Genomic DNA, 25,477 nt, shown 5'->3' with positions numbered 1-25,477 from the left:
CAGAACGATAAAGCGCACTTTTTAAAATGAACTACATTTATGCATAAGGCAGGAGATTTGTGGCTCAGTTCAGTATAAGCCACTTTCGTGGAGGACGCGAGTCCTTGACGGTCGCGTACTTATTAGCTTTCGATTTGCGTGGTGGCTTTAGCCAAATGCCCCGGCTGTGGGCACGTGCCAAACGAGCAGCCCACTCGCAGCGGCTCCAAAGGATGCAAGCCGGAGGATCCGAGAGGAGGCGGAGCAAACTAGTCTTCCCTCGTTGATGGTGTGTCGGGCATATTAAAAAGAGCGCTGCCAACATCATGTCCCCAGCATGACGTGCCAAAAACTAAGTAGTGTCAGCATGGCAATCAAAAGGCATGCCATGACCTGGTCCTTCCACTCGTCCGTCTACAACTCACGTGCAGGTGTGCGGGAAAGGACCTTACCTGTGTCCGTACAGTGGAGAGTCCCTAGGAGGACTTTGGGGACAACTAATGGCTAATGCATACAATACATCCGTTGATTTTTGAGAAATAATTCAAGAAGCCAACACCAAAGTCACAAAGAGTTGAAAATTCCAGTAAAGAAAGGCTTTATAAATAGTTAACAGAATGTTGAGCATGTCGAGACAGCTGCCATTATCGAGCGACACCTGTAGTGAGCGGCAGGGTAGTAGCAGTGCCTACTCCCAAATAGGCAGTTGGCATTACATGCTTTTGTGCTGCAAAGAGATTGGTCTGGGTGGACTTACTCGGGGCTTGGGGATTGGGGGCAGGTGTAGGTGGTAACCAAACAACACATTGCTCTTAGAGTGCGTTGTTTTAGGCTAAGTGACGGGCGTGGCCCGGCTCAATGAGAATGCCTTACTTACCACTTACCACAGAGCGTGGCTCGTTCCATTTCCCCCTGGCCACTCGAAAAAAGAGGCAGCATTTAGTTTTGTTTTTAAATATTATGCACGGACGTTTATTGAAATCGTTTTCTTTTGTGTCTCTGCCATAGAAAACCATAAGAGTAACTTAAGAACTAATGCGAACTGCTTAAGTATATTACACAAAAACTTACAACTCGAGACTGCACTACAAGGGGCGATAACTTAGGGTTAAGGGTTCTGGGTCGGCTGTGCACTAACATTAGATAAATATTTCGAGTTCTTACTAGCACTACGGTTCTTAGACATAAACACACACTTGAATACATGTACATACAAGTAGATATATGTATCGGTATCGTTATCGTTATCGTTATCGTATTGGTATCCCATTATAATGGCAAACGTGCAACGCTCTCTGTTAAACTACGACATATGTAATTCTTGGGACCTATGCTAGCACTGGTTTTTGTGGGCTTCTGATTTAATGGATCTGTTTTAGCTACGATTTGTATATCAATATTCGCTATTTACTTCATTTCCTGGCGGAGTCATCAAGGGGTCTCCTAGCATCAATTTTACTGGGTCTTGGCTCTTCCTTTTTAGAGAACTTGTGTGTTTTTTAACAGGGGGTTTATGTTTTCCAGATAATCCTAATTCTTGCATTGAAATGTCACATGTCCTTACTGACTAAATGTATATCGAGGAGTTATGTGGATAGAAGGATCCCATCTAACCCACATCTTCTCATAAGTCGTTCGTACATTTACTTGTATGCCTGGGGAGCTGCTACAACCCCAGTATTTAGGCGCTACCATTTAATATGTCTTTGGGAACAAAGTGGACGACGTTGTCTGCTGGAAAATCTTGCGACGGCGCCTCTTGTTGTATTTACAGGTCTTGGCATGCTTCAGCACCGCTGGTTAAACATATCTGGTGATCTGGGTATGGAACTCCGATAGGCAGATCTGCAGCTGGCTGAACGAAGGTCGCTCAGTTGGCATGGAGGCCCAACAATAAGCCATAATGGTGAAGCTGAAAGTGGCGAGGATTGAAAGAGATTGCATTAGTATCGTTAAATGATGATATCATTTATCACATAATTTGAATCATAGCTAGTCAGTTAGTTAGCTAGTCAGTATAGAATGCTTAAGTGCGTGGAAGAAAATACTTACAGCTCATCAGGACAGTTGAAGGGCTGGGCCAGTCTGTATCCGTCCTTGAGATAGTGCTCCATCTCATAGGGATCGATCTCGGCGTAGGGCAGTTTGCCCAGAGTGCACATCTCCCACATGAGGACGCCGAAGGACCAGACATCACTTCCCTCGTTGTAATGGCACTTTTGCAGGGCCTCCAAGGACAGCCACTTGATGGGTCGGAACTCGCCATCGCCCAGGGAATTGTAGTCACCCGGGAAGAGATCGCGACTCAGAGCACTATCAGTGAGCTTTACACGAAGCTGATCATCAATACTGGGGGAGAAAAAGAGCGCAAAATAAGTATAATTTATATTGCTATTTATTGGATTATAATTAAATTTTAATAGAAGCTTAGCTCTTCTGTAATTTTCCCCCAACATTAACCCCTATTTCTTGTTCGCACCCCCATTTCAGGAATACTTACACACAGTTCCTGGCCGCAATGTCCTTGTGGATGACGCCGTGGTTGTGCAGATGCTCCATGGCCATGGCCAGTTGTGAGCCCATGAGCACCGTCTGGATGGTGGTGACGCTCCTGGCGTACGACGGATCCTGCAGGAAGCTCTTCAGATTCCTCACGCTTCCGGTGGCGGCATAGAGCACAAAGGGCGTGGCATAGTCCTCGATGGAGATGCCCAGAACGGAGAGGACATTCGGATGCGAGGCCTCGTACAGCATCATGGACTCCTGGAGCAGGAGATTCACTTGCAGCTGGCTGGCGTGCTGAGCCACAGTCTTGACCAGTACCTCCTGGCAGTCGTTATAAGTGCCGCGATAGATGCGCCCAAAGTTTCCCTCCTGGACGAGGCAGGAGAGCCGGACGCGGCACTTTTGGACTGTCAGCTCTTGGAGACGGCGGTTGAACTCCTCAGGCTCATGCTCATATTCGCGAAAGGGCCGCGTCAGTGTGGCATATGTGGGAGTGATGGTCGATGGGCAGACGTAGATCGAGTTGTGGGCAGTCGACGATATGGTGGGCAGTCTCTGGAAGCTGGAGGTCTTGATCAGATGCACTCCGTTCGAGGGGTGTCGCTTGGAGGGACCCTTGGCGCAGTAGGCTATCAGGATGAGGGTGGAAACGAGCACCAGGGCCAGGATGCCACCCACAATGAGGGTAACCAGGCCACTGGCCGGGGGCACCAAGTTCTCGCGCAGCATCGGGTCAAAGTCCCGCTTTGATCCACCCGCGTTTCCACGACCCACTGGCGACTCTGTGACCACGGGGCGCTGCTTCTCCGGCGCCTGCTGTCCATTGGCGACCACATGCTCATCGTTGCGATCCACATAGTGTATATCTCCGCCGTGTCCCTTACGCGCCGTTTGCAGCAAGTCCAAGTCATCGTCGTCGTACTCCTCGTGCGCACTATCCTGTTCCTCCCTCAGGCATATTTTCTTCCGCTTAAAGATCAGATTCGTATTGTTGTTGGTCGCCCGATCCAGGATCACCTCCACATTAATGGTGACCGTGACCTCGGCATTCCTGGTGCCCGAGCACTTGAGCGCAATGCCCCACGTCTGCGGCTCCATGGGCACATCTCCGATCCGGGATATGTTCAGAATGGGCCGCGGCAACACTTCCGTGTCCGAGGTGGCGATATTGATGCTGTATGGCAGCGGATGGTCCACCAGGGACTGCCACGTGAAGGTCACGTCACTAATGTTCGCCGGCACGGGCACGGCGAAGTTCAGGGCGTAGTCGTTAATGGCACCCTCCCGCACGTAGTAGAGCTCCGCCGAGACTCCTGCAAATGGATGGAAAAGGGGTAAACACATTAGTACACTTGCAAAAATGGGTGGAAGGTGTAGCTGAGCAGGCAATCAAACTGCCATTAGCACATTGAATATAATAATCATTTGGAACGTAAGCAGTTCTTGGCATACAGAATCCAATGCTGCGATTTTCCTTCATGTGCATGCTTGTTGCATATCATTTAAGCCCACACGCCAGTGATAATCCCACCCAGTCGGAGCGAAATTAATGATATATTTTTGTGGGCCAGTGAGTTGAGGGAAAACTTTTCGCTCAGTCACTCGACCCGACTGCATAATCAATCACAAGGGATAACAGTTTTCTTCTGCTCATCGGAGGCGTGGAAAATTGATTTTCCTCCAGCTGGATCGGAACTGGGAAAATATCTGTCGTTCGAGACACTTTAGTGACATATTGAAGGAGTTAAATGGCATGCTGCGCAGCTAAAGTGATTGTTATTTTTTGCGCTGCCCGCTTTTGGACCCTTTTTACTGCGGACAATCAACAAATAAGTTGGCTAACAACGACGGGATGATGGACGAACGCACAGCCCTCGCGCCCAAGGGAAAACCCTACATTTTCCAGCCAAAGTGAGGCCTATTTAGGAGCTCCGGCTGGCACCTGTTCCTGCAACACCCCTCCTCCACTTGCCCTTATCCGCAAATTGATCGGATAGTTTTGACAGGTCGTGCTCAACCTGCAACTGTTACCTGTCCAACAATGCATTTTTAATTAAATTAGCCGTGCGCTCGGCGGAAAGACATCGTGAGATGCCCCTTCCTGTGCAACTGCGAGGAGGCGCCTCCGTGGGATACACAATAAATCAATCAAATTATAAAAAGGGAGGCAGACCCCTGGCCAAGACACGCGACTCCCTTTCGGATGTGGCATGGAGGGGGCGTGGCCGTGTGGGCAGGTTAAATGTTCATGCTTAATTAATGCTGCTGCTGTGTGTGTGCGAGTGTGTTGCATGTTGCTGCTGCAGCGTGTTTATTTTAGATTTTTATCGCAGTCGCGGCCCGGCCGCAGTTACATTTCATACTTGTACATTTTATTTTAATTTATGCCACTTATTCCTGGGTCTATTCATGCCACCGGGAATTAGAGGAGCGCATAAAGCGGTCCGCATTATAAACACATACACATATATATCGTACTAATTAGTGGGGCAAACCCCGGACCCCCCGACCCCCGGAAAAACCCCTCTTCGCCGCTCGCACGCTTCGTTTGCACTCTGAAAATGTAATTAGTAAGCCCTGTGAGTTGCGTTGAGTTGAGTTGAACTGAGCTGAGTTCAGCTGAGTTGGGGCAGAGAAGGGCAGGGCGTCGGGGTCTAAGGGCAGATATGAGAAACTGTCGCATAATGAGCCCCGCTAAGCCAGATAGAGAGCTCGTGATAACTGCAGCGCCGCCGCGGTGCGGGGTCAAAGGGTTAATGGGCCGAAGGCATGTGAGGTGCAGCTCATTAAACAGAGAAAGAAGTGGATATGTGAGCGGATATAAATGCGGCGAAAGGAGCCCGAAACCCGCAGCATTTATTTATGAACTTAGGCCACATTAAATGGCTTATAAGCATAGTCTTAAACAGTCGCGAAAATGACTTATTTACAACATTCAGACCAATTTGTACTATCAAATTTATGTACGCCCAAGTGGACGATCCCTTTAAAGAGCATCTTTATTTGGCCGTCAATTCCTATCAGTCGCCCATTCTGGCATTCAACTTTGAAAACAATTACAATTAAAATTCCGCAGCTGTAAAACTTTTCCGCCGCGCACCGCTCGACTTCGAACACAATTATAGGCAAGTAATAGCAATTTACTTTGAGCAACCCATCGCCCACAACCCCTCGAGCTCCCCTCGCTACGCGTTTTGCATTTCAACTTGGTCTGGTGCTAATTAGAGCTGATTGCCCAACAAATGAAGTCGATGCTGCGGATGTGGGAGCGCTGCGAAGCCAGGTGGCTCGAAGGAAAATCGATTTGGCCAACATCAATCAGGGCAAAGCACGGGGGAAAGTGGTGGGCGGCGGCGCCCCAAAACTTCTGCTCGTACTTCCAGTGCCAGTGACACATAAATTCAGCGCTGGGAGAAAAGTAAAAGCTTTCAAGCTGAGCGAAAATAGTTACCCAAGTGCAGGAAATATGTCTGAAGGGGAGGAAAAGCAATTGCTTTTCTCGCTGGGTGTTGATAAAGGGATGTGCAAAAAGGAAGGCAAGAGTTGGGTTTAAGTACAGCCATTTCAGCTGGACTGACGCAAAAAGGATGAATGCATTTCAGCTAACAGTTCCGCGTGGAACTATTTTTTACTATCTAGCTGGGAGTTTCCGCACTTCTGGGCGAGAATTTAAGTTTTCGATCAAGGTCCTGTTTTCCTGCTTCAAATTTCAGCTGTACTACAGATACCCCAAGCATGATTTGACAGCCCTAAATCTTTAAGAACCACATTTTGCAGGCCAAACGAGGGCGATTTGAATTCATGGCACGACATCTATTTAATTTCAATTACAACCCTAAAAATGCCATAGCAAACGCATCAACCAAAAAAGGGAAAACTCTTCCACACACATGCGGAGATATGGTAGGAAAAAAAAGAAAATAGCCATTTTTTGCGCCACCAACTGAATGTTCCCCCCACCTAGACTTCCTTTTCCTTTCAGCAACCCGTCCAGATCCTAATTTATGCAAACCCAAGGCAGACAGACATGAGCGAGATTTCCAAACCAGGACCAGACTGAAGCCCAGACCAGATCATAGTGGGTAGTTTGGATATCATTTTATGCTTTCTTAACATATTTTTTGTCGTTGTTGGTTGCTCGCCCACATTGCGTCATGCGCTGGATTCTGGCTGGGGATTTCGCAGGCCATAAATCCGAAATTGTCTTTTGACACATGAATATGTTGTGCATTAAGCCCAGACAGAGGGACCAAAGAGCAAGGGGGACACCCCCGTCGAAAGTCAGACGACATTTTTATTACCATCTGGGGGATGCTCCATCTTTCTGGGGACCCGCGGCCGATGATGACATTCGTTTGGGCATTGGCCTAGAAGTTGATGCTGATTTAGGGTCATTACCGCCGGCCAACTCTCTGTTTTCCTCGGAGGAAAAGGCTTGTGTCGAAGGCTAATGGGCTCTGCCATTTCAATCTGCATACGAGCGCAGAAAGCCCGGACTTCACTCGTATCTGAGCCAGAGGCAAGTACATCGCAGCCCAAGCGGATTCAATTTGCTGGCCTCCAGTCGGAGCAAAGGGAGTACCCATTGGGCCTGGGAACTGCATAACTACATGGCCGTTGTGCCTATCATGCAACTTGCAATTCACAAAATTATATGTTGGTCGGCGAGGCTGATTAAATCGGAGACGAGTCGAGTGGTGAGTCGGGAGTCTGAGCTCAAGCTAACCATAAAAGGTCAAGAAAAGTCGGAGAAAACGAACTTACACTTAGTACACGGAAAAATGGTATTGAAAAAATAATTCGTACTTAAATTTACAAATTTATCTACACGTTTGTATGTATAAAGGTGATTTACTGAATAAACTGTTGGCTTCAAATGGATAAATTAATACCTCAGTGCGCCTCGATCTCACTTTGGTTTCTCCCAGTGAGCAATCGGCCAAGGAAGGTAATTTTTATGCCCAAATGGTCATGATTCGTGCTCGACTGCGTTGGCCCGACATTTGGCCAAGTCTCGTCTGGCCAAACAACTTTACTTCACCCGGCTGCGATCCACGGAGCGTCAGAGTGTAAGACAAACAAGCCAAAGGACATGTGGAGTGACTGCGACTGACAGTCGGTGTGCTGCCCCCGGCAGATTGCGCCCCTGCTCCCGCCGACCATTTCTGTGGCAACTTCATCCAACGTCCAGTAGCTGCCAAGTATTTCTATTTGTATTTCATCGCCCCGGTCGAGCAGCTGCAATTTATTTGCCTTGGTCTCTGGTCTCTGGTCTTTCATCTTGGGTTCTGGTCTGATACCGCTGCATACTGGTTCTGCTCCTTCTACCGCGATGCTGGAGCTCTTCTCAAGCCGAGCCCCACTCGTGTGTTTTCCCCAACATTATCACCTCGACGCGGCCTGGTGCGATGGATATGGATGCTCTCCCCTGGTCAAGACCATAAATTCCGCGCAGGAGGCGGGCTGAGGTGCATAAATTATGTTGCCAACTGTTGGTGGATCTCTATGACGAGGCCCATAATAGAAACGCATTACATTTATGGCGTTCGCCTGGCCTTGGGGCAGAAGAATGTATCTCTTACGAGTAAGCCTCGTTACTTGATTCTCGATCTTCAACTGGAAATGTAAAGGAGAAACGATCCCAACTGGTTAGGTTGCCTTGTGCTCTTTAAACGGCCTCAAATGTGTTTCGAACTATCCTTCAAGTAAGAGCTAATGGAACATTTTATGCTGGAACCCCATAAATAAAATGGTATAATATATAGAAAGCCAAAACTGCAATGAACTTCTTTGCTATAAATCGAACCTTACAACAAGAAATTATGATTTTTATGAACATTAACTTGAGTTAATGTTGGAAAACTGTACTATTATTTTTTTACAGCTGGCGCCCAACGATTTCTGGTTATTTAAGTCAGGTCCTACCGCGGAGATTTCCAGAGCACTCCTGTAAGTCCTTTCCTGACTGAAACCCATTTGGGTCAGGGCAATTAAACAGCTTAATTATTCCACCACTAATCGGTAATTAATCTAATGCCCGAGCTACTTGGCTGATACTCAGGAGCAAGTCCTTCGAAAAGCACTTGGCCAGGTGCACAGTAGAACCACAAATGTTGGGTTAGTAGATGGCTGGCCATCAAAGGCGTGATAGGGAGTGAAGTGAACTGAAATGAAGTGAAGTCTTATTGACTCATAAAAAATCAAAGGGAGCATTAACGGGCGAGCTCTTAAATTTAATGTGATTATCTGGAGAAGTTAATGTGATTATTATCCGAGCGATAGCAACCGACACCTGGCCAAGACAACGGGGAACCCAGTTGATGTGGCAAGACCCACCCACATCCATCAGTCCTGCCTCCGGGCTCCACCCTCGGCTGGGATTTCTGCCATTAACTTGCTACTGGTGCCAAGTTTTTTATCAATTTCGCAGGGAGTCCACTGAGAAAAAGGCTATGTTCTTTGTGTTTCATTTGTTCTGTAAGAGGCTTCCACTATAAAGTTAGGTAAACAACTATTCAGGACTTAATTACTATATAAAAAGTTAGCGTATCGCAACACTCTTTCTCCGCATTTCTCTCAGTGTGCTTGCCAGCCTTTTTGCTCGAGCTGCATTGCGTGACGTAATGAAATTTTTATCACCTCTGGTTGAGGGATCTCCGAATCCGTCTGTATATCGCCGTCTAGGCACTGTCATAAAATTTATGGTAAGTCATAAAGCGAGGGCGGTGGACCGACCACCACGAGACAGGGACAAGCAAATGGGCTGCTTAGGATTGGCCCTGGGTGGGGTTTGGGGCTTGGACTGGGTTTCCTCTGGGAGGACAGGTGGCAGCGCCTCCACCAACTCCACCACCTGGCTGGAGGATGCCCTGCGGTTTGCTGGCTGGGTCTGCTCGGGTCAGCTCCTAATGTGTGCTGTGGATTTGGATATGCATCCAGTCTCATCCGCCATGGGTGGCCCATTGCGCAGTCAAAAGACAAAAAGACACAGTGTGTGTGCTAAGTAAACAGCAACTTCCTGTGCTGAAATTTCAGCCCAAAAATTTATGAACAATTTTGACAAGGCAGTCGGGTTTTTGGCCAACGCCGGAGGAGCCTCCTCGTCCTCGGGGCATCGTTGAGGGAACGGCAGAGGCGGATCGTCAGGGAGCGAAACGCACATATTTTTCAATAGCACCCCAGGGATGCGGTAATTTATGACTCTGACCGAGTGCGGAGCTCTTGAACCTCCAGTAGTATTGACTTTTTGTTGCGGACCAGCTGCCCGGGCCACAAGCCAGAACAAAGAGCAGAAGGCGGCAGGAAGAGCAGATTAGCATTGTTGCACTGGCGTAGGCGCTGCTGCCACCGAAGTGGACATGGTCACCCATGCCACCCCCAAAAAGCCGCACCGAAAAAAGTGGCTGGAGTGACCCCCTCGGAAACTTTTCGGCTTTGTTTGTTTCGACTGTTTTTTGGGTCAGGCAAATACATACACACATATATATTTGGGTTCTGGTTTGTTTTCAGTCGCCGTTGAAAAGTGGTTAAGGCTCTATCATCTTGTAAACGTGACGATGCAGCAGGGAGAAAAATAAAACGGAAATCCAACCGAAAAGTGTAAACTTTGCCACACACGCAGCTGAATCAGAAGCTTTTCTCCGCTTTTCCCACTGCTTTTCCGACTGCTTTTCCCTCTACTTTGTTCGGCGGTTTGCTTTGCTCATCAAGTCCGGTGGATAAGTGGAAAGCAGAAAAAATACATCCATATGTTAAGATCTGTTTAATTAACACAGCTTAGCGGTGAGATAATTGTATGCGGGTGTTTTTAAGTAATTAGAAGGACGTTAAATAAATGTTTGTTTAAGTGGGTAAGTGGTAAGCATAATAAGACGTACTCTGAAAACAAGAACCTGAAAAATGCAAGCGTGCAATAGGTAACAAGGTGTTATGGACTTCATTTATACATAATTCTGCTTACTATCAACGATATTAGCTGGCAAATTGTGTAAATGACACCTAATTGCTTGAAATTTCGAATGATCTTAATTAGAAACTCAAAGCTGCCACCATGTGAAATTGACTTCGAAGAACTCATGCTACTCATGCTTTTCCGCTCACTTAATAGATTTACATTTGAATACACTCATTCACTTATTTATTCATTGGTAGCACCCCTGGCTCACGCCGCATTTAAATATGTTAATGATAATGTTGCCAATGGCCACTCACCCCCGAGCCACCAGACATTTCACGCTCCACACCGAAGAGAACCCAACAACAACAAACCCGAGTTGGGAACACTCACATATCATGGACGGCTGGGGAATCGGGGAACAGACTTGATAATAACCGCGACTAATTCACGGAAGAACGCAGAGCGAATTGCATTCGCCGTGGAGCGAATCGGCAAAAAACCCCTCGCAGTGCCCCCTGTTCTACCCTCTACTATAAGTAAATGGATTTTATAAATACTCTGCTCAGCGCCTAATTAAACTCAAAATAAACCGCAGCATAATCAGGATTCTGTTCCACTCCGGATCTCCATGTGCCATGTGCAGTTTGCATCGGCGTGACAGGAAAATTACAAACGCAGATGATGATGGAGCAGGAACTCTCACTGTCGTCAATTGCAGACATAAATTATATAGGCCAGGAAGCCCCATGGAAGTCAGAAATAATGCTGACTTTATTTCGATTAGCGCGAAATTGTGGGGGAAACGATTGGCACATGTCCGAGGGTGTTGACTGGACTGCTTCAAAATATCCAAATAAATGAAACTGAAATTTTGGGCAATCGAACGTACAGCAGTTTCGAAATTTGTTTGTGTGAGTTATGGGACTTGGTTTCAGCTCGACTCTGGAGCAAAGTTTTGTTTTTATGATGCCGAAGAAAAACGTTCGGAAGTTTAAGCTGCTTGCAAAAGTTTTGCTAAACGTGTTCCACTTGGCGCATAAAATGGTTTTATTCGTGCCCCAACTGGTGTTATATGGAAATAATAATGTATAATGTACACACAATTCAGTTTAAAAGTTCCCTAATGAAGCAGCACATTTTTCACACCTTCAAATAGCTGTGAAGGATTCACTTTTCTGGTGAAGAGCGACAAGTTTTTCCCACATATTTACAAATATCTGCGGTTTGAGGAAGATTATTTTTCGGTTAGAAGAGTGGAATATAAGTACGACCCCCTCTGTTAGTCCAATCTGTAGATTATCCCCCAAAAGAAACTCATTACGGACCCCACATGCATATCGCTTTTTTCGGCTCCTAAGAGCTCCAGAAAATGGTTAATTGCCATCCATGTTATCAGAACACACACACACGCAGAGAATCAGCCAGATGTGTTTTCATGAAGGGAGAGTCCCCCCCTTTTGCTATCTTTTCCCTGCGCGTGGGAAGCTGGAGCTACTGCATCCATGGAAGCTTCGGCTGGGCGGGCGTGTGAAATTTTCCAATGAGCTGCATTGGGTAAATATGTGCTTATGGATTTTTGGAGCTCGAAGCACATAATTGTGCGGAAAGTAATTAGCATTTGGTTAATGGATTCCCTGACAAACCCGTAATATGCTTCATTTAGGCCTCTTTAGCGCCGAATTGTGCCGCTCCATCTCGTTGAGTATCGATTGGCCGTTGAATGAACCCCTCCTTCCATGCGGCAGAACCACCACATTCGATTCCCACAATCAATTCTCATATCAAATGGATGCCACACACGCGCCGGCATTTTTTCCCGCTTCCTGTCGGTTGGTCTCCTCCTGAACGCAAAGGAGTTGCGCCAACGAACAAAAGCGGGCAATGAAAAAATTAAATACAAAATAATAAAAAATAATTTACGGGCTCATTACGAGAGTCATGTCAGGATGGCCCGGGGTGGTGGGCAGTGAAGGGAAAGGGAGGACGACGAGGCGCCCGCCGGAATTCGGCAGCAATAAAAATATGGGAAGTAGTGTACGAAACAGTGGTACGAAAGGTGGGATAAATACAAAGCTTACTCTGCATATTCAACGTTAAGATACAAAGTATTTGGCATTACATAAACACATTGGCAATCCTAGTTTAATATAGCTACATTGATTTACTCTATTTACACCACTGTGCCCCTGTCATCAACGGTAATGTCAGCCTGCAGTCGCCTGCAGGCGAAGGCTCCTGGCCAGGCACATCCACATCCACATCCATATCTACATCCACCCCTGCCACCAGCGGTTGCAAATAAAGCACTCAACGCGGGTTGCAGGCAGGGTTGAATGGCGGCGGGAGGAGGTCCCCCGGCTCACCAGGGGTGGCTTCCAGCCGCTGGAACTGGCTTTGAGACGCTGACTCCGAGGCAGGGAGGGATGGAAGCCACGGCGTGCTCAAGTGCCGGGCCCGCCTGCTTCTCATTCAGTTTTCAGTGGCAGAGCCATCCGGCCCGGCATTTCGCTTCCGGGCGAAAGTCCTCCCTCCGCGCCCGTTTGTTTGCATACGCAGTTCGCCGGCAGGACGAGGGTCAGGGACACCGAGCTGTGATTCTGGGGGGGATGTGATTCCACTGGTGCTCCCGGTGCGGCTGCTGTTTGCACGACGCATTTCTGGTCCATTAAGTAGCGACGCTGGGCTGCTGGGAAGGTTGTGCTGCTACCTTTCCAATGACCCTCCTCCGCCATTGACATTGTTGTGTGCGACTTTTCTCACTTGGGACTTAAGGGGTGGAGGGTTGGAGGGTTGGGTGCGTAGGTATCCACTAGATACAATTGCTTTTTGGTCGCGTGCATTGGCCTTTGTTTATTTAGACATTTTATTTGCAGCATATCCGCTGCATTTGCTGGATGAAAGCGGACAACCCCCTGCTAATCACCCATCATGATTGTGGGAAAGTGATTTCACTCCGGCTTAATTACCCTCGGGCTGGAGAATTTTCGCATTCGGATGGCCCTAAGGTTATTTGATTAGCTTGCCGTGCGCGGGTAAGATGATTTTGGCATTTTCCCAATGATTAGCATAAATACAAGAGGCTTTCTTTTGATTTAATCCCCACACGCAATCGGAGTTCGTTCTTGTGAAAGCCCATCAAGTATTTCCACCGCCCACATGTGTTTGCCATCGAAGCAAGCCATTAAATCCGCCGCATAATGGACGCAACAATTTGTCTAGGCGCATAATTGCCGGAGGAAAAAAGCAGAAATCATAAAAACCAAATGATAAACTCCAACCGAAAATTGGGAAAAACGCTCAAGTCGACTGGAAGTTGTGCAACTCATTCTGTTCTTCATTTCCTCATTCAAGGGGTGCGGGAAAATGGGCGGCGACGGAAAACTCTCCCATTTCGTGCCTGACCACCACCAATCATGCAAAATCCGAAAAAAGAAAATGCAACCGAAAGCAGATCCCCCAGCAAGAAGTCCAAAAGAACATAAACAATTGAAACTGATTAAATTAATTTGATAACAAGTCCGGTCCGACTGACAGACGAGCACCGAGCACCGAGCATTGAAGCACTTTAGATATGACTGAGGAAACTCAATTTTTCTCTAAGGGGGTGAAAATCGAGTTGATATGTGAAAGCACTTTGGGGAATTTGTGGCATTGCTAAATTGGAATGTGAAATATGATTTTAATTTAAATAAATTTAGTTTAATTGAAAGCCGGATAAATGGGCTGCTTCAAAGCAATTATAGATAGTTTAATTCGGGTTCGCTTTTTATTTTTGCCCTTTTTGGGTGCAGTTGATGGCACCAATCTTATAGAGATTGACAGGGAAGTGAGCACTTGCGTGTATTAAGTATTATTCATCACCAAAATTGAAATAGTAACTTATAATGTTTAATGCTTTTTGGTACTGGTACTGTTAGCTTAACTTTGTATATGCCATGAAACTAAAAAGTACCCGAAAGGCTTCTGTTATAATACACGATATATGGAGGAATAAATCAAATATAATTACTAAATGAAGCTTGCATCGTAAATTACATTAAAACATGTAAGATTATAAAGGGTTATTTGTGAATCCGATTACATTTAAACTGAAAATTGCTCTACAGGCGCCATAAAACATTTAAAGCTTCCATTTATTGCAAATTCCCACAAGCTCTTAGTTATATTTGCTGCACTTTTAGCGTTCAAAAACTTTAACATTTTGACTGGCAAATCTACATTTGTGCACATGGAGGTGCGAATGCGTGATGAACAACAAGTTGCTTATGATAATTTGTTAATTGTCACCCTCAATGGCTCCTGAACAACAAACAAACAAACACAACATCCGCCAATGATTTAGTGATTTAATTAAGCGCGAGTGGTGGCTTCAATTACGTGGGCGTGGTCGCCTAACCATAACCGATTTTTTGTTAACGCTGCATAGTAATATTATGCAACACACGGGGTTGAAGTGAGGGCCAGAGGAGGGACAATGACTAGCAAAACCGAGGGGTGAGGGAGTGGAGTGCACGCAGAAAAACGAACCCGTAATTTAAAGTTTCTTTTATACGTTTCAATGGCACAGAAAGTGAAAGATATATTATTTATAAGTGTACCGTAGGCAAAACACTATTGTGCCCACAAATTACTATTACTATTTCATATTCAAACATGTTGTTATTACATTTTCCCTGCATGATTTATATAATATCGAGTGACAACAGATCATTCCGCCCGACTAGCGAAAAGTTGCACATGCTGTGGGCACAGAAGTTGCTGCAATTGAGTTGCTGTTGCAGCAGCAGTTGATGTCGTCGTCCTTGTCACTGTTGCATCGACATCTCTGCCTTCTGTTTCTGTGCGCGTTGTTCATTTGCCAATTACGCGTTTAACTCAGCATGAAGCCAGACATAACAACCTGGCAACGGGATGGATCGGTACACCGAGGAAAAAAGTGTATTTAAAGCCCATTTAACCAGGAAGCTGCCGTGGGGTACTTGTTGCATTTAAGAGTGATTCTAAGTCACATGTGTAATGAGTATTTGTACTTCCTGTACTACATAAGTGTTGTTCCCGGTGTAGACAGGAGACAGGAGCCAGGTGGCAGGTGGCAGGAGGCAGGAGGCAGGGGCAGGGGCAACCGCTTGTTTGTGTTGTCGGGGCAAGTTGGCAACACATGCCGCACGCTCTGGCAAATCTAATGCCTTCGGTTCCAACTGCAGCATTAATTATTCCGAGGGTGAAATATTTTTGGCCACGCACGCCAGAGATTTCGCTTCAACTTCTGAGCCCTGGGATGCAGATGATGGCGATGATGGCGATGATGCCGCTGCGCCCTAATTGAGTTCACATTACTTGCCGAAATATGTTTTGTTGGGCGGGGCAAATGCTCTTGCTTTTATTAGCCAAACGTGAGTTGGCAACAAACTCCATTGTTCGCCGGCAAATCATGTTCATTTCGAGATGATGAATCTTTCGGCCCGCGCCAGTTGAAAGTGTCAAACCATTTAGAGAGATGGGGTTGAGATTAGCAAGTGTTGATAGACAGACCCGAAACGTGACTGGCAACGTCCATGGGTTACGTGGATTACGGATCTGCCCAGACAGCTGGCAGGGCTACAAAGTTGCGCAAAGTTAAAAGCCCCATTGAGCCAAGTGTGGGGGAAAAGTTTTCAGAGTGTCGATGTTATTAGCAAAATTACGAAGGGTCTGGGTAAATGAATTTAATTGGTTTTCTAGCTATGCGCATTAGGTGCCACAAGGCATAGGAGATCAGTATCCTATGATGGAATAATAGCAATTCCCTTTAGATACGTGTTTGCCTGGATTATCCACAGCCACACCTGACTACTTTCGAGCTGTCTTTCGCCCAAACCCCTTTGGTCACTCATTGCAACCGCAAAATCCATCAACTGCACCGACTTTACATATCCGCTCATTTCGCTAACGAGCTGGGCCACAGAGCCACCGAACCAAGAAGACCCCACCACCCGGCCTGATCCACACCTGACATGGTTTGCATAGAGCACAGCAATTTGGGGCGCACTTCTGGCTGGAAAGGTGGGTGGGCCATGGGTTGGCATGGCGGAGCATGGTTATGTGTGCTATGGGTATGGATGTTAGCCTAACGAACAGTGAATGCCATGCCGCAGCTGCATGGAAGTGCATGGAGCTCTTCTTCGGGCGATTCTCCTTCACTCTGCTGCTGCTGGGTTGACAATTTAATTGATGTGCACTCACACAAAGGCTTTTGAAGCGACCGCTAAAAAAATAAGGTAAAATAAAATAAAAAAGAGTGACACCTACCCGGGCGTTGCGAACACACAGTGGAGGTTCCAAAACTAGGTCAGGCATGCAACCCGCTGTCAGCGCTGAATAATTGGAGAGGGTATCGCCACCCAATCCCGAAAACCAAACCAAAACCGAAACCAAAACCCTCCGGCGAAAGTGCAATTGGAGGAGTCGGGCGAAAAATGAATAGCGGCCACCGCTTAATGGGTTTTAATGCTGATTTCGTTTGACACTCGGCTGACACAACTAATAAATTTCCCGGGGCCATGTCAAGTGGAAAGCCTCAACTGGCCATCCATCCCACACCACACCATGCCAAACCATCCCACCCACTTGCCGTATCGCCTTTGATTGATTGTCTGCTGGCGCTTTTAACTGATAGCGAGGTGAGTAGCCGAGCAGCCAGGACTCTGCGGCCAGAACTGCAATCAAACATGAATTACGACGAGTGGCAGACGGTGATAACCGGCTAGATTAGCGCCTGATTAGCAGCCCGGCACTGCAGCTCAAATATTTACCCAGTTATTCACAAGTGACGCGATGCAATCTGTGGACTCACTCCGAAACTCCTGACGCCCATCAATCAGCCACGGGCACAAACACGCGAGTGTTGTAAATTTTACAACATAATTTTTGATAATTTTTCCCTATCTGGAGCTCCCGATCCCCAGAAAACACTGCCCACCCCTCTGCCGCTCACCGAACAAACACTTTGCATGTGTTTTATGATCCCACATGGATGTGGCCCAACTTGGGCCGCTTCACCCTTTCCTTTTGGGCTACTGATTTATTTTTTTATATTCACTGGCTTGTAAATTCTTTGTCTGGGCCTGTGACACATTGTAAAACAATTTTCCCCACTTTTATTAGCTTGGCAATCTCTTCGACAGGATTTGTGTGTGTTTCTGTTTCTTTCTGGTGGAGAACGGCTTGGGTCGGACCAGATGAGGTGGGCGGTTGGGGAAGAATAAATATAAAAGTAGATTAAAGATACTTGGACATCGGTCTCAAGCTATCCCAAGCCGATTAGCTTGCCCAAGTGGAAACCTGGTTATTAGATGGATATAAACAAATCTGTTTTGATAAGGGAAAAATCCAGTCTCTCGGATTGCAGAAGCAGATCTAAATAGTATTCATTTATGTAAGAAAATGAATACAAGTACACTTGTAGACCAGCAAGAGAGTAAATAAAATTAGAAATGCTGCTTATTTACTTTTGAAGATTTAACATTTTAATAAAATTACTTTTCACCAACTTAAACAATTCTCTTGAATGTTGCCTATGGAAGAAATTTAAAACTTATTTGTAAAAGCAAAAGAACGCAGTTCAAAAGCGAATCTACTCCACAAGCGAATTTAATTAAACGTTAATCTATAAATAAGAACATGGACAATAAATCGTTTGAGCATTTCTATTTATCTAGACAAGTCTACCAAACAATTAAATCAATGGTACAGAAAATATGCTCGACAAATAGAACGTTTTCTTAGTAAGCTGGCCAATTCGAGAAGAGAAAATGCTGTTCAAAGCTCTAAGGCCAGAAACAATTAAAGGCATATTTTATTTACGTAAAAAGAGTAAATAATCCCAGGAAGTCGCAATTCGTTTGCCCAAGAGCCAAACGAGAAAATCCCGGCTTGGCATAAATCAAATCTGATTTAAAGTCGGACGCACACAAAGTGGCAAATAATTGCCAAGTTAATTGAAAAGCCAAAAGGCGACTGGAGTTGCGAAAATCAACACGATTACTTACCGATTAGACGCAGCACCTCATGCAAGTTGAGGAAAATATTTAGATGAGCCTGACCGCTGGCGATCAGGGTCAAAAGTAATCCGATTGTGAGGAAGTTGCGGGCCATCTTTCGGACTCGGTTAATCCAACGGATTCGATTAGTCGCAATGAGAGTTTAAACTGTAGTTCGGCTTTGCTTCCGATTTTCTATTTCCGTTTTGGCACTGGCTAAAACAATTTAATTTCCGCTGCACTGCTGTTCACTTTTTGCGCTGCATTTGAATTTTATGAGCGTCGCGTAGATTTCAATCGCGCTGATTATTACAGGAATTATTTGTCAGAGCATTTGGCACTTTGCCTTCTGGCCGGGAAACTCAGGCGCACATATTTCCCAATCAGTCCTGTCTCTGCACCCGTTTTTCCTCGCTTTTCTCGCCGTTCTTCCGCGTTCGATTCCCGTTTGATGCGTTCACCGTGACGATTTTCCACAAACTGTCAACTGGATAAACAAACAGTTTGCCACGAAGCGAATGGCTTCCACGCCGAGCGCTGTGGACTGTGTGTGTGGACTGCGTGCTCTTGTGGACTTGTTCTGTGGAATCTGAAGGGGTGGAAACGGTATAACAGTCGTGTTGGAACCTTAAGCTCGGTTGCAGTTCGATGTTCCGTCCAACAACCTCGTCGAACATCCAATTGGCTTATACCAACACAAACATTCGTTTCGTTTTCCTTTTTAAGTAAACTATAGAAATATAAACATGCATTTAATATATTTCTACCATCGATATTTTTTATTGTGGTCATGGATTGAATTTTGAATTAATCTCATGTTGCCAAAAAACCATTACGACAATTTTTACGTTACAACTCGTTATTTTATTATGGAATGCGAGATACATTGCAGTAACATAAAATAAATAGCTACAGAATAAACAAATACGTACATGATTTTAGGTACATAGATAAACAACATAAATAAATTATAGTTACAGACTTGGCATGTGTATCAGTCGTTACACAAATAATAGGAACAGGAAATTAATACTAAAAGCACACATAACCATGACAAAGACGAAAGCTGCACGGGGAGAATCTTAAGTAATACATTTGACAAATCAAATCTTTGGAATATTTGTAAGCTGGACTTGGGTGGACGCTTCAAGTCGGTAAAAAGTACATGATAATTTGACACAATACTTCATTTGATACTCTAAACATTAAATTCAAGCCTCCAATTTCAGCTGGTCGATGGAGCTTAAGGTAGTTTCAATAAGCAGATTATAGTCCAATTCGTTTAGACTGGCTTTCGCTGTCAGCAGGTCGAGAAAGGAGTCCAGTGGCGAAAGGGCTTCGGCAGTTAGATCTGCAAAAATACCGACATTTATCCATTAGAAAGCTGCACTGTTAAGTTAAGTAACAACAAACAAAATGTGCAAGTGGGACAACGACTGGCGAACACTGATCAGCGTTTCTTACCGGTCAACGATGGGCATGGTTTCTACCAAGTGAGCGGGCGCTGCCTGAACACATAACTCGATATGCTCAGGACGACCGTGGTTAGAATGAAAAGCAGAAAAACCAAAAGCAGCGAGTGGCAAACCACAGTGTGGGGCTTGCCCAAAGCTGGACGATATGTGTGGGTGAAGAGTGTGCAAATGAAAAGTTATGGTGTTTATGATGGGGTAACCGAACGAACTCTTACCGCTCCGCGCATTATTCCGCGATTGGTTCGCGCAGGCCGTTGGTCTCTGCTGGTGCAGCACCTCCTGCTGCTGGCCCGACAGTATGTTGGCCGCATGCTCGCGACCTCGGATCATAAGGCTGTCCGGATGCTGCCAGCACTTGAGAAGCCTTTGAGCACGCTGCTTGGGGAGAGCCGACAAAAGTGACAGCTTCCGCTCAATTCCCAGTGGGGAATCTTCAATATCTGCAGCAATGAATTAGTCAACATTAAACAAACTTCAAAATAAGTGTACATTTAAAGCAAACCGAAAACAATGGCCTTCATCACATCCACTTGCAGTTCGAACACATGATTCTCCACATACTGCAGAAACATATCGTAGCCCAGCGCCCGATAGCCCAAATAGGTGAAGAACGAGGAGAAACCCTCGGGCAGGGGAAAAGCAATCGATTCCACAGCCAGGCAATAACGCTCAAGTATTAGAAACAGGGAGTGCTGTTGATTGGCAGCCATTTGGTCACTGCAATCATTACAAATATTAGTGAAAACTGGTCAGATTAGAAATCATCATTAACCCACATCAACTGAAAGCCCCTCGAGGTCTCCATGCGCGCATCTAAGCCCGCAGCTCGACAAACAAGAGAGCAAAGAGCCCGCGAGAGTTCGAGCTGCGAGGAAACGAACTGCGAAGCCACCGCATGCACGTGAGCTGGAGCCTGGGAACGCTCGAAAAAGGTCTCCTTCAGCCAGCGGAAGCCAGTATTGGGCTTTGAGGTGTGCTTCACCAAGTGAACGCTCAGTTCGCGCAGATACTGTAAGTTTCGTGGCTTTAATTAAAATGTTAACTCAAGATTATGCACCAACCCACCACAGAAATGACGTGCTCCTGCTTGCTGGCTGTGCAGCCCTCCAGCTCGATAAAGGGCAGCACCTCGTTGCTGAATGGAAAAGCACTTCCGCTGCTATAGTCACCAAATCCGCCAGTGCCCGCGTCTGGCGAAAGGGGCGTGGTGCATCTGGACAGAGCCTCTGGCTGGTAGCAGGCCAGACTAAAGATCAACTTCTCTGTCACCTGCTCAGCACTGAATCTAGGCTGCTCCTGCTTGGCAGACTCGTTCAGAAGGTCCCACAATCGAGTCCAGATATCCGTGCGGTAAGGTGAGAGGCGCTGCTGTGGCGAGAGCAGCATCATGCTGGTATTGTGCAGGGTTTCATGGGAGAGACCCACGCTTATGTCAGCTACCTTTGCGTGAATTGGTCGCGAGGCTGAGGCAGTGGTCAATGGTAGTAGCCTCATCAGTGGCTTGGCATCCTCTGGCAGTCCACGAACAGCAGCCGCATAACTGCCAGCCACAAGAGCCTCCTTCAACAGAGCCACCGTATCCAAGGAGAGCGGGCGTTCCAAGATATTGTTCAGTAGTTCGGCCAACACATCCATATCATTCGAGTGCAAAAGGAAGTAGTGGATAATGCTGATTCTATTGTCCAGCGAGCTGTCATTACGGAAAGCCTCTATCAAATGCGATTTGGGCACGGTCAAGGAGACGAGGTCCAAGGTGGCCGCATCGTAAGCCAGGGCTCCCCACTTCCGCAAAGGCACAAGCTGTGTGATATCTGGACTCCGATTGTGGGCTGCACACACGATGTGGCAGTTCGGTTCGTGTTGCAGTCCCACGTCCAAGAGATGGACAAAAAAGGCGGACGACACCAGCAAGTGATGCTGGCCGTGGAGCGCAAATGTTGGCCTCAGCAGACGAGCCTTTTGCCACGGCACTCCGGGCATAACGCAGTGCACCACACAGCCGTGGTGAAGTAAAGTCACCGAGTAGGCAAAGTGCACGTCCTTTTGCTCCGACTGCATCGGCTGGTACAGATAGTAGTGGCAGACGAAAAACATGCCCGAGGTGTCCGCCAAAATGATGAGATTTAGCGAACTATCGTGCACACGCAAGGGAACCGCATCGTCATCGTAGCTTGGAGACTCCTCCTTAGAGCCATTGGGCAGCTTCGGCAAATTCAGGGGTATATTTAGCTGGAAGAGAAATATCTAACCACCACGATATTTTACACTTTAAACTGTTGCACGTACCACAGTTTCCGTGGGCTGTTTTTCGTTGAACTGAAAGGCAGAAAGCGTGGGGCTTAAAGTGGGAGTGGCCTGCTCACCGGCCTCCTCCCTCTCGTCCAGCAGACTGAGGCTCTTGGCCTTCGGCTTCAAGTGAATGTAGTAGAGGGCCTGGCACTCGGGATCCCACTGGGCCCAGCTAAAGTTTCTGGCCAGCGTTTCGTAGGTGAGTATGCTGGTGTCTAGCCGCCAGGCGCTGCCTTCGCCTCCGCCAGTCGAGCAGGTTGTGGAGCTCTGTTTAACCACGCAGCTGAACTGTTTGATGGCTAGAAAATGTACGCGAATAGGAGTTATATGTGGGTTATTTTCTGATAAACATGACACCTACATTCCTCGTGGGTAAGCACCAGGAGCTTGTCTTGCCAGCAAGTGCGCGTGGCACTCTCGACGCGCCACAGGAACTGGGTCATCATCTGGCGGGTGGTGGGCTCCGAGTTGAGGGGCGTGGCCGTGCCGCCTTCGGAGCTCCTTACCTCCACGATAAAGGCCTGATAGAGCTTGCCCTCCGTTTTCTCCACGAAGGATAGCAACGTGACGCTGCTATTGATCGTTGCCTGGACAATCTCACGGCAATTGTCAAGGGTCCAAAGGATTCGCAACTGCTTTTTGGTGGCGTGGAAGTGACCAATGCACGTCTCCTTGCGCTGATCCTCGTCCGAGTACTCGAAAATCCAGGACGTGAGCAGAGATCCATCCTGTTCCTGACCCAAAATGCGCCATTCGTTTGCCTTCTCTACGATTTTTATAGACTTCCATGAGGCTCTGAACAAATAGGTCCAATGCAAACTCACCTTTATAGCCCTGGCTGGCCAGGAGACCGCAGAAGTTGGCCGCCAAGTTCTCCTGCCGCAGCATTTTTGATTTTTATTTAATATTCGTACATAAACATTTGCAACGAATTTTTTCAATCAGGCTGGCAGTGTGAACGTCGCCCGGTTCTCTGAAAATACCGACTCTTAAAGAACCGTTACACCCGGCTACAGGGTGTGCTGTGCAGTTGAAAAAGCTAGTCAACGCATTCAAACTTTTTAGTTAACGAAAATTGCACTTAAAATGCAATATAAATAAAAAATATAAGTATATGGCTAATCATATTTGAACTCAAACATTTTAAAAATTAGCGTAAATCTGGACTCTAAGCATTTTAAGTCTTGATTCTAAGCCCATTAACACTAATTAAAACATAAGCAATTTGAAAAGATATAGGTAATAATTTACAGTTTTCGTACTTCTTAAGCTTGAGGTATATCGATATTAATGCGAACCATTTCCATCGCTAGTTGCACAGTTATGTTTTATTGAGAAAGAAAGCGAAATAAGCCAAACTGAAAATCCAACAAAATGCCCAGCGAGATTATAACCCTTCAATTGGGCCAATGTGGCAACCAAAGTAAGTTCTCCAAGTTCTTCTCAAATCGAGGAGACTCCAGCTTTGACCGAGATCACTCAATCCCGCAGTTGGTTTCGAGTTCTGGAAGAGATTGTGCCTGGAGCACGGCATCTCCCCAGATGGCGTCCTTGAAGACTTCGCCACCGATGGACAGGATCGCAAGGATGTGTTCTTCTACCAGGCGGATGACAACCATTACATACCGAGGGCCGTTCTCCTGGATTTGGAGCCCAGGGTCATCAACAACATCATGACCTCTCCGTATTCCAAGGTCAGTGTGGGAAATGATCTTTCTAGTTTCATTTAAAAGTTTCTAATTTAAAATAGCCTGAAGTGCAATGGAAATAATTAGCTTTTGTCTTGGAATTTATAAAATACTCATATTTACTTGCATTTAAGTAATCAGAATGTTTGCCTTGCATTGGTAACCATATAAAACCGTTAATTTAACAGCTTAGTTTAATTTCATGAAATTTACAAAATTTTGGGAATACAAATGTCTTATATATTTTATTTGAATATTTTTTATGCATGGCTGTTCCTCCTCCAGTTGTATAACCAGGAGAATGTGTTTCTCTCCAAGCACGGCGGTGGAGCAGGAAACAACTGGGCCTCCGGCTTCAGCCAGGGTGAGAAGGTGCAGGAGGAGGTGTTCGACATCCTGGACCGCGAGGCCGAAGGCAGCGATTCGCTGGAGGGATTCGTGTTGTGCCACTCCATAGCCGGCGGAACAGGATCCGGAATGGGATCATATGTTCTGGAACGGCTGTCCGAACGCTTTCCCAAGAAGCTCATACAGACGTACAGTGTTTTTCCCAATCAAGACGAGATCAGCGACGTGGTTGTCCAGCCATACAACTCGATCCTTACCCTAAAGCGGTTGACCAAGTGCGCTGATAGTGTGGTGGTCCTGGATAATACCGCACTGAACCGCATCGCCACTGAAAGACTGCACATCCAGACGCCCACTTTTATGCAGATCAACAATCTGGTATCCACCATCATGAGTTTAAGCACCACCACTCTGCGATATCCCTCGTACATGAACAACAACCTCATCGGTCTGACCGCCTCCCTCATTCCCACACCTCAGCTGCACTTCCTGATGACGGGATATACTCCGCTGATGTCGGACTGCGAGGTATATGATGTTTCTTTGCACATTAGTGGGTGTTCAAATAAAAAGAGATAAACATTTTCAGACCAAGACAAGCGTACGAAAGACCACCGTGCTGGATGTGATGCGTCGGCTTCTACAGCCAAAGAACATGATGGTTTCCGCCTTGACTGACAAGCAGAGCCGCCAATGCTTCGTCTCCATACTGAACATCATCCAGGGCGAGGTGGATCCATCCCAGGTGCACAAGTCGCTGCAGCGCATTCGCGAGCGAAAGCTGGCCAATTTCATACCATGGGGTCCGGCGAGCATTCAGGTTGCTCTGCCGCGCAGTTCGCCCTATGTGCAGTCGACCCACAAGGTATCCGGATTGATGATGGCCAATCACACGGGAATCAGTGCGCTTTTCAAGAGGGCCTTGGCCCAGTACGATAAGCTGAGGAAGCGCAACGCCTTCCTCGACAATTTTCGCCGCGAGTCAATGTTCAAGGACGACCTGACGGAGCTGGACATCGCACGAAACACGGTTGACTGTTTGGTGCAGGAATACGAGGCAGCCACCCAGGTCGATTATCCTCAGTGGAGTCCTGCCGTCGAAGCTTCGAAAGCCGGTTAATTGATAATAATTTATAATACAACGTTCAATATTAAATAATACTTTTATCAACAATAATGTTCACTATATTTTGGTACCAGTGTAGGAAATAAAAAGGTTTCCATCGCATTACCCTTTGTAAGGCAATGTATCTACTTATATATGCTTTCCCGCTAAAC

The 25,477-nt window shown here is 46.5% G+C and overlaps 3 protein-coding genes across 4 annotated transcripts; 1 reads left to right on the top strand and 2 right to left on the bottom strand.

Annotated features, from left to right (window-relative positions):
* Positions 1 to 922: 922 nt before the first annotated feature.
* LOC6549150 (tyrosine-protein kinase Drl) lies at positions 923 to 18,894 on the bottom strand. Its single transcript, XM_001974243.3, has 4 exons — positions 18,409 to 18,894; positions 2,480 to 3,797; positions 2,032 to 2,328; positions 923 to 1,891 (listed from the first exon to the last, which is right to left on the bottom strand). Exons 1-4 carry the CDS (start codon positions 18,512 to 18,514, stop codon positions 1,780 to 1,782), a joined length of 1,833 nt encoding a protein of 610 aa, XP_001974279.1. The 5' UTR covers positions 18,515 to 18,894; the 3' UTR covers positions 923 to 1,779.
* Positions 18,895 to 19,240: 346 nt separating this feature from the next.
* LOC6549151 (protein pigeon) lies at positions 19,241 to 23,157 on the bottom strand. Of its 2 annotated transcripts, XM_015156461.2 has the most exons (9): positions 22,988 to 23,157; positions 22,525 to 22,929; positions 22,161 to 22,462; positions 20,940 to 22,103; positions 20,651 to 20,883; positions 20,377 to 20,591; positions 20,090 to 20,314; positions 19,864 to 20,010; positions 19,241 to 19,750 (listed from the first exon to the last, which is right to left on the bottom strand). In XM_015156461.2, the coding sequence occupies exons 1-8, from the start codon at positions 23,049 to 23,051 to the stop codon at positions 19,886 to 19,888; spliced, it is 2,733 nt and encodes a 910-aa protein (XP_015011947.1). In that variant the 5' UTR covers positions 23,052 to 23,157; the 3' UTR covers positions 19,241 to 19,750; positions 19,864 to 19,885. The 2 variants fall into 2 exon arrangements, with proteins under 2 accessions (XP_015011947.1, XP_001974280.1); XM_001974244.3 differs by lacking the exon at positions 19,864 to 20,010.
* Positions 23,158 to 23,443: 286 nt separating this feature from the next.
* Positions 23,444 to 25,379, top strand: LOC6549152 (tubulin gamma-2 chain). The gene is made up of 4 exons (XM_001974245.3): positions 23,444 to 23,586; positions 23,655 to 23,857; positions 24,137 to 24,727; positions 24,789 to 25,379. Exons 1-4 carry the CDS (start codon positions 23,538 to 23,540, stop codon positions 25,317 to 25,319), a joined length of 1,374 nt encoding a protein of 457 aa, XP_001974281.1. The 5' UTR covers positions 23,444 to 23,537; the 3' UTR covers positions 25,320 to 25,379.
* Positions 25,380 to 25,477: the final 98 nt, after the last annotated feature.

The sequence above is a fragment of the Drosophila erecta genome, unplaced genomic scaffold (assembly GCF_003286155.1).
Source record: "Drosophila erecta strain 14021-0224.00,06,07 unplaced genomic scaffold, DereRS2 tig00000092-arrow-pilon, whole genome shotgun sequence".
NCBI classification, from domain to species: Eukaryota; Metazoa; Arthropoda; class Insecta; order Diptera; family Drosophilidae; genus Drosophila; species Drosophila erecta.
The sequence above is the reverse complement of the archived record's forward strand: the minus strand, read 5'-3'. Positions and strand labels throughout refer to the sequence as shown.